The sequence below is a fragment of the Haplochromis burtoni genome, unplaced genomic scaffold (assembly GCF_018398535.1).
Source record: "Haplochromis burtoni strain Fernald_Lab_line unplaced genomic scaffold, NCSU_Asbu1 Contig_366, whole genome shotgun sequence".
NCBI classification, from domain to species: Eukaryota; Metazoa; Chordata; class Actinopteri; order Cichliformes; family Cichlidae; genus Haplochromis; species Haplochromis burtoni.
In genome coordinates, this window is record NW_024582727.1 from 115,303 (window position 1) to 123,526 (window position 8,224).

General features: G+C 39.9%; 2 protein-coding genes across 6 annotated transcripts in view; one reads left to right on the top strand and one right to left on the bottom strand.

The window, feature by feature from the left end:
- Positions 1 to 3,755, top strand: part of asns (asparagine synthetase) — a 30,760-nt gene extending 27,005 nt beyond the window's left edge. For both annotated transcript variants that reach the window (XM_005947044.3, XM_005947045.2), the window contains exons 9-12: positions 890 to 990; positions 1,543 to 1,624; positions 1,706 to 1,861; positions 2,375 to 3,755. In XM_005947044.3, the coding sequence (XP_005947106.1) occupies positions 890 to 990; positions 1,543 to 1,624; positions 1,706 to 1,861; positions 2,375 to 2,584 (549 nt within the window). In that variant the 3' untranslated portion in view covers positions 2,585 to 3,755. The remainder of the gene's footprint in view (positions 1 to 889; positions 991 to 1,542; positions 1,625 to 1,705; positions 1,862 to 2,374) is intronic.
- An 86-nt stretch (positions 3,756 to 3,841) lies between these two features.
- Positions 3,842 to 7,631, bottom strand: tac1 (tachykinin precursor 1). 4 transcript variants are annotated; one of them, XM_005947041.3, is made up of 5 exons: positions 7,125 to 7,630; positions 6,301 to 6,403; positions 6,195 to 6,218; positions 4,398 to 4,454; positions 3,842 to 4,319 (listed from the first exon to the last, which is right to left on the bottom strand). In XM_005947041.3, the coding sequence occupies exons 1-5, from the start codon at positions 7,239 to 7,241 to the stop codon at positions 4,273 to 4,275; spliced, it is 348 nt and encodes a 115-aa protein (XP_005947103.1). In that variant the 5' UTR covers positions 7,242 to 7,630; the 3' UTR covers positions 3,842 to 4,272. The 4 variants fall into 4 exon arrangements, with proteins under 4 accessions (XP_005947103.1, XP_005947101.1, XP_005947105.1 ...); XM_005947039.3 differs by having other exon boundaries at positions 3,842 to 4,322; positions 7,125 to 7,629; XM_005947043.3 differs by lacking the exon at positions 6,195 to 6,218 and having other exon boundaries at positions 7,125 to 7,631.
- Positions 7,632 to 8,224: the final 593 nt, after the last annotated feature.

Sequence of the window (8,224 nt, forward strand, 5' to 3'; positions counted from 1 at the left end):
AATTTATGTTATACTTTGTTGTTGCTACAGAAGAATATTTATTTTATTATTTTACATTTACAATTTTTTTTCCTGGGGACCCGGTGACACCCCATTGATGAGCCGTAGGCTGGATCTCTTAAGATCTCACTGTTGGGTTTGTAAGGCCATGTTACTCCTAAATTTCTATCTTGTTCAAAGAGAAGATATAAAACAAAGTTCTAAGCTAATCGACCTTAGTGATCTCCTTTTTTTAAAAAAAAAAAGAATCGATAAGAGAATCGAATCGTTAAACAGAATCGAAAATGGAATCGGAATCGTGAAAATCTTATCAGTACCCATCCCTATGTTGCACAGTTGGAATCTTATTATGGTACCACTATGGAGCTCCTGAGTGCGACCAATTCTTTCACAAATATTTCTAGAAGCAGTCTGCATGCCTAGGTGCTTGATTTTATAGTGACTGGAGCACCTGAATTCATTGATTTGGATGGGTGAATGAATACTTTTGACATGCTTGGATCACTTCTCTGGAATTCCTGTTCTGACTTGCATGTGGCTTCTCAAACTTGTGCAGAAGAAAGACTTCTTTTTTTAAACTGATCTGAATACAGAAATCTTTATGCTTTGGGATGATTATACTTCTCAAAAAATCTGGACAACCTTACAAAGTAGAGCAAATCTAAGTTCATTGCATTTGTTTTTTTCTTTTGACGTTTCATTGCTTTAAATAAAAATGATTTTAAATGATAATTACAGACAAAATATACGAAACACTTTAGTTAGCCAGAATTGTCAGACTTGTGATCCAGAAATATTACAACGTCTGAAGGAAAACTTCAGACTGAACCTAAAGTTAGAATGCCAATCGAAAAGGATTCATTTAAACATGGCTTTATTTCTCCTCTAGGCTCCAACACCCAAAGCTGCAGCAGAGGACAGCATTCGTCTGATGGAGGAGCTCTACATGTTTGATGTTCTCCGTGCTGATCGGACCACTGCTGCACATGGGTAGCCCTTCTTTGTTACTCACTAGCCCTGCCCGAAGAATTAAGACCGGTAACTGAAAGAATCTAGCAAAAAATAAAAAGGGAACATTGCACTTTGCCTGTTGTTGGCGATAATTTTCTGCTGAAAAAATGTCCTGTAATTACAATTACTTCGTTCAGAATTGGCTGTAATTGTTTGTGCAACAGCTTTTCAGAGCATGTAGTGCTCATGAAGCATCTTTAATTTGACCATAAAAAGGGGGGGAAAAGGATGGAGGGTAAAGTGGACAGCGGGAATTCAGCTGGAGAGCTTTGGTGGTAAAATAACTAATGCATTCATTTTAACCATTGTCAAAATGTCAGTGATTAACCAATAGTGGTCACCAAATAATGCAACCAACCAATAAGGTGACGCTGACTATTATTCAAATATAGTAATAAAAATTAATGACAGAGTTCTGATTAATAGCATAGACCTATTAGTAACCCTGTCCTGTACTCACACAATTTGATAGAAATTGATTTTGCAATGGACTATTTCAGTTCAGGCTCATTTCGTGTCGCTCTCTTTCAGCCTGGAGCTGAGAGTGCCTTTCCTGGACCACAGATTCACAGCGTACTACCTCTCCTTGCCTGAGGAAATGAGGGTTCCTAGGGTGAGTCTGTACAATATTGGTGTCCACACTATCATGCAACTTTGCTTTGTAATAATAGTGTATTGTGTCCTGTGAAACCAGGATGGAGTGGAGAAGCACCTTCTGAGGGAGTCCTTCAAAGGTCTCGACTTGATACCTGATGAGATTCTCTGGAGGCGTAAAGAAGCCTTTAGTGATGGCCTGACATCTGTGAAGAAGTCCTGGTACACGTACCTGCAGGAGCATCTGGAGTCAATGGTAATATTTGGTAGAGAAACCTCTGACTCGGTCCCATTCACAGTAAAGTTTTTATGTTAACATTGATTTCGGCCTTCTCACAATCTAGTAAATCTCGACTGATTTCAGGCAGATTTCAGCTGGTGCAGACACCCAGGTTTGTGAATGCAATAACGCAACGTAGGAAATTTTCAAATTCATAACACAGGTGCACTTACTAAAAATCTGAATTCCAAGCTCAGTGCAATGGCACCACTTTGACAGAATAAAAGATTTACTTTAACTTAAAATTTTGCATTTAAAGTAAATTTAAATTAGAACGGGCCAAGAATCCACAGAAAATTGATCAAATACACTAATCACGACAGCATTAAAATCTTTAATTAAACCGCAGAGAGAGGTTCAGTAAATTGTAGGTGTTCCTCTTAGCTCTGTATTATGACATTGCTCGTTAGTTGATGTTGATGCTTTGATTGATTGAACAAAGTTTGCGAGTGACCCGTCTGTTTTGTTTTTTGTTGTTGTTTTTTTTAGGTGAACGATGATGACATGGAGGAAGCTTACAAGAGGTTCCCTCACAATCCCCCACGCACTAAAGAGGCCTACTACTATAGACAGGAGTTTGAGAAGCACTACCCAGACCGTGCTCAGTGGCTCTCCCATTACTGGATGCCGCGCTGGATTGATGCCATCGATCCATCAGCCCGTACCTTGTCCATCTATAAACCTGAGAAAGACCAATGAATTGTGTGTTTGTGTCTTTGAGGGTGTAATTACAGTTAAAATTTCTTCCACTGAGCTGAGAGAACGAAGACAAAGCTCTTCTGCTTTTAAGATTAAGCTTCAAACTTTCCTTCAGATTTTCCTTTCTGATACTGACTAGCTGGAGATGGATCAGGTGAACCTGAACCATCTCTTAGTTACCCTGCTATAAGCTCCAACTGCTAGTGGACTTTCATTGAGCACTTCCTCACTTTCCTGTTTTCACTTGCCTGGTGTTTATATGCCACTGTTGTGCATCAAACTGTCAAACTAGAGCCGCTACTCCACCACGTCGAAAGCAGCCAGTTCTGGTGGTTCGTGGATCCGATTAGAATGCCTCCTTGGTGGGACCCTTTCCTGGCCTGGGACCGCTTTATTGTTCTCCAAAAGAGAGGTCTGGGTTTCTCTGCTTAGGCTGCTGCCCCTGCAGCCCAGTAGAAGAAAATGGATGGATGGAATTGGATCTTTGGCGTGCATACTGGAGGATCAAACCGCCAACCTTCTGATTAGTAGATGACCTGCTCGACCTCCTGAGCTACAGGGTGTAAGGGTGGTATCATGTTTGCACTATAACTGACTGAGGTCAGTAAGTAGTGTTATCATGCTGCTACCTCCCAGCTTTTGACAGCTTTGGTTGATTTCTGGTAGTTTGAATTGGTTTGGTTTGGTTTCAGTTTGTGTTTGGCTCTTAATCACCAAGCTAGAACTGCAGCATTGTTGGCGCTAACTAGCATATTATGCAAGTGTTTTGTAAAAGGATATTTTTCATGTTTGGCAGAAGTGAGACATGCGTAAAAGATCTAATCATTTTTTTCATGCTTGACTATGAATGACCATTCAAACAGTTTGGGAACTAGGAGTTAGACATTTCATATAACTGTCCCACCCATGGTCACATTTGAAAGTGGATTACAGGAAGAGATCACTAATATCTGCAGTCTAATGTAATTTAATAACCATATGCTACAGCAAGGAAATTGTATCCAACCTTAGTTTATTGAATCATGTTTGCACTAGGCAGTATTGCATTTGTATTTCTCTCTTAACTAATCTTTTATGTCTCTATTTTTCTGTGTTTTACATTAATTGACGCTAAAATAAAATTTCCTGTTGCAACAGAAACTGTTTACTTCATTTATATTTCATGCAGTACCACTGTTTACCATCAGAGTCTGCCCTAGCACCATCCATCTAGATTAACTGAGCACTGATTTGCACTGTACAAGCTTAAGACTGAACCAGTGATAAAATAATTTTAATACAATTTTTAACATTATTTTAATACATCACAACATATGCAGATGAAGAACAAGGCAGCTTCTATAAGTCACTCGAAAGCCAAAATGAGCACCTGTGCTATTTTGTTGTATTAGCAAAAAACAATCAGTTATGAGGCACAATGAAGTGAAACTATCAGCAGACTGTTCAGAAAACTGGCAGGTGGTGGAAATTAACATTTATAATGACACTTCCTCAAACTCCACTCTTTCTTCTACCGAAACAGATCAAACTGACACTAATACAGAACTGCTATTTCACTACAGTATGAAAAATGTAATCTTTTAAATGAGCTAACAGCTATATGCGGTTTGGAGAAAAACAAAACCAACATCCGGTCCCCGTGCCGTGGCTGAAGAATATTTGATGAGAAGCAGAGAGATGACAGCTGTTTAGCGGCGCTTGTCATACATCTCTATTGTGTTCCAGTTATAAGACTCTGCTGAAAAAGGGGAAAATGCCATCTTAAGGATTCAGTTTGTTTTTGAGAAAATGAAACCTCGTTAAGTGAACCGACCTGGCTCCTCTTGGCTCCTCTTCCCCATCAGTCCAACGAAGGAGTTCACTTTATGTCCTTCATAGGAAAGACATTGAGATAAGACAACACTGAATGTCTCATTCATCTAACTACAACAAGAAAACTGTAATGTCTCTTGAGCCATCGACAAAACAATGAATTGTGTCTTTTTGGTTTCTTTCTGTTAGTATTAAAGACTTTCTGTTGAAACATGAACAGTTCAACTGAACGGCCACATGTCCACATGATTGTTTTACAGCAGGTCCTGCACTACAGGGATAAATTAGCTGTCTGCTTACTTACGCTGCACTGAGTGCATCACTGAGTAGGTGACTAATTCAGATGAAACGCAAACCATGACAGAGGAAAGAGAAAATCCCCTCCTCCTCATGGCTCTTTATCTTTTCCCTCTTTGTCTCACACAGGCGTCTCCCCTGGACCACCTTCTTTACTCACTAATTAATGAGTTCAAAGAACATTAGGAAAAAAAAATCTTTGGTGGGTGTATGTTAATTAAACCCTGGGAACGTGTGCATTTCTTGCCCACAGACACAAACACGGTGGGCAAGTGGAATTTGTGCTTTTTCTGCTCCATGCTCTGTTTGTGGAACAAAGACCTTCCACTTTTGTGGAGCGAGCTGATATCTGTAGAGCTGTCACAGCTGTGTACACCTCTCCACCCACTGTCTCCGTACATCTATAAACTCAATGTATTTTCTTTTGCCTTTAGTCTCAGTCAAAATGCACATTATTAGAGAAAAACACACAAGTCCATCTGACCCTTGCACACTTGCCTTTGCTTGTGTGTCTGATATTAAAGAACCTCGTCCCTTCACACACTGAGGAAAGTTCCTGTTAAAGCTTAAACACTGACTCTCCCATAGTTTTCCTGGCAGTAAAAATGTATCTGGGCTTTTATGGGTTAATGTCCTGAATGCTTTTTAATGCCCTTCCATCCATTTAAAAGGGTTTATTTCATGGATGAGACACGAAGCAGAATCTGTGCGACCTGTATCTACTAAAAGGCTCAGGACGTTACATTTGTAAGGCTTTGCTGTTTACATCACTTGCCATCACTCTGTGGTGGCAAGTGTGGTGTTCTATGCAGGAGTGTTCGGCAGGATGAAAGCTGCTAATGTCAACAAACTGAACAAATTAATCTTGAAGACTGATTCTGGGAGTAAAACTTGAAGACTCAGGTAGAGGTGTCTAAGAGGAGAATGCTGAAGAAATCCCTCACCATTATGAGTAATACATCCCACCTGATGTATACGTCTCTGATTGGTCACCACAGAGCAGTCTCATTTTACCACATGGGAGGATTATTACATTATCACTAGTAATTTATTCTCTATTAAATTAAAAGTGATACTGTAACAGGATTACTTATAATTCACACAAGTGATATGGTGGTAAATTCAAAGTGATTATTTAATTCTTGTTAACTTATCACTGTAATAGATGGTTGTAGCTATTCATCAATTTTATTTGGCAATAATATTCATATTTGCCTATTTCCACTACTGTACATACTGATATTTATATTTGTTTTAAAATCGTAATTTTTTATTTAGCTTTATTTTTACCTGAGCTTTATTTTGTTATGTTAAAATTCATTTTTGCGTTGTGCATGCTGATTTGTGCACAAATGAGCAGCGTACCAGCTTGCGCCAGTCAAAGCTCTGAGGTAACTGGCCACATATCTCGAGCTATTGGCAAAGGGGTTAGGTCTTTTTGTTCCGAGTTTTAATTAAAGAGCAGGAAAATTGCTCTAGCTATAAGGACTTCAGGACTTACTTTTGCGGGTGATCTGTGTGTTTGCTGTGGGAGGATGAAAGTAAAAATGAAAGGTTAGCATAACTGATGCATAGGAGCAGTACTTTTATTAAGAAATAGCTCTTACCCATAGAGCGCCTCCCCATCAGACCGATAAACTGATGTGGCTTTGGCTTTCTTGTCAGTCTCAGCAGGGCTTCTCTGAACGGGTTGTCGGAAATCCAGCCATTCTGAGTGGAGGGAGAGAAGGAATGCTTACACTGAGAGGCAGAGTGGAGTGAGAGTGGATCTTATCTTTATAAAAAATTTTGCGTCATCAAACTATACCTCAACCGTGTTAATACCATATCTACCTGCTCATGTCATTATAACAAGAGAATAAAGCGGAATTCTGCCAGAACCTTATCTTAATCAATATTAGCTGAAAGACCCACCCACCGGTCCACCCACATAAAATACACTGAGTAAAGCAGAATGTATTTGGATCTTTTCTTGCCATTTTCTGTTTCCATCTCAGGATTATATTCGTGCAGTACGCATCATTATGACTGGCAATATGGATCTTTGCGCTACTAATGTCCCGCACAGAGTGACGATGCCCATTATGACAAAGTGCCGACAGTCGCTCCTAAAGTGTGATTAAGCTAATATATAAGCCTTTATATACACCTGTTCAGTAAATTTGTGTATACATGTAATTTGAATATCTTTTAAAATACAAATATGCAACCTACAGTGTGACGCTGGGGTTTAACATACTTCTGTAAAGGGATGTCTTTGTTCTCACAAAAAGCAAGAAAAAAAAACTTAAGTCAAACTAATTTCCTTACGCCTGTTAGGCGGTACATAAATTTATTCTGCTTTCATCCACTGAAGGAGACTAAAAGATGAGCTACTTAAATAGTAGTATTTATGAATTATTAAGGAGAGAGTATAAGTCTGAATAAATACCTGGATTTGATTAGTGCTCGTCCAGTAATCAGTGTCCTCTTTTGGGTCATTTTCTTCGCCGGAAACTTGGGCGGCGGCGATGAGAACCATTAAAACTGCTACAAGCAGAGACTTCATGATCTCGCAGGTTTTCTCTCACTGTACAACAACAAGCACTCTAATGCCCAATGTATCACGATAACAGTTATCAGCAGAAATAAAGCGAGGTGAATGAAACAGGTGTGTGAGCACCAGAAGGAGCTGGAGTGTGCGCTGTTTCTTCCTCAACAAATCAACAGTAGTCCATAGCGCGTAGCCCGTGTCACAGCACTATCTCCAGCGCTGTCTGCGCACTCAGCTTCTGGAGCTGTTTGTTTCGTACGGTCTCCGATCCGTACGCTCCTATATACCAGTGTGAATAGTGTTGCTAAGTAACGCCTTAGCAGTACTATGATTACTTGAGTGAAGTTTCGGTAAGCAGCCTGTTAAGCGCAGTGATCAGAACCTGTTGTGCGTCACCGGACTTCACCGTCACTATTATGAAGAATGGCGGTGACGTCAGAAAGTACTGTTATCCAGCTTTCAGTCACGGTGAAAAGTCCGCTTTTCCTTGTCACAGAGCCAAAAACTTCAAAGTAGCTCCAACATGTCTGGGCCATTTGATTTAACGTTTTTTCATTGTTTGAATACTTTTGATGGAGGCCAGTGTTGCAGGGATATTTCTACCTAATGCTCAGTTTAAGAACATTTGTATTTAACATTTAATTGATCATTTATTCATGAATTTTTATTGCACCAAAGGAGGAGAGTGCGTGAGTGTAGTGCAAAAAGCATCTGCATTATGCAATAGAACTCCTAGCAAGCATCTCCACAGACAGCATGCTAACGCTAAGCTAGCCAAGAAATGGGAGTAATGTAAAAGCTGAGTGTTTGTCAACCCAAGCCCAGCCGCCAGACCCTGAACTTCAGCACGTAACAAATGGATGAACAGACAGACTGCAGCCTCCGTTTCTACAGTACAATCACCGTGGTGATCGTTTGAAGTCTTTCGGGGCTGGTTTTCATCTTTCCCAGAGAGCAAGATGAGATTGAATTAATGTTGATTTTTCATCTGAATCATC

Bases quoted from the DNA above. Each gene is read 5' to 3' on its own strand.
- tac1 (XM_005947039.3), bottom strand. From the start codon at position 7,241: ATGAAGTCTCTGCTTGTAGCAGTTTTAATGGTTCTCATCGCCGCCGCC. The intron at 6,219-6,300 runs GTAAGAGCTATT...ATCCTCCCACAG, and splicing joins GATGGGGAGGCGCTCTATGG to CAAACACACAGATCACCCGC. The intron at 4,323-4,397 runs GTCGGTTCACTT...CCCCTTTTTCAG, and splicing joins GAGGAGCCAAGAGGAGCCAG to CAGAGTCTTATAACTGGAAC.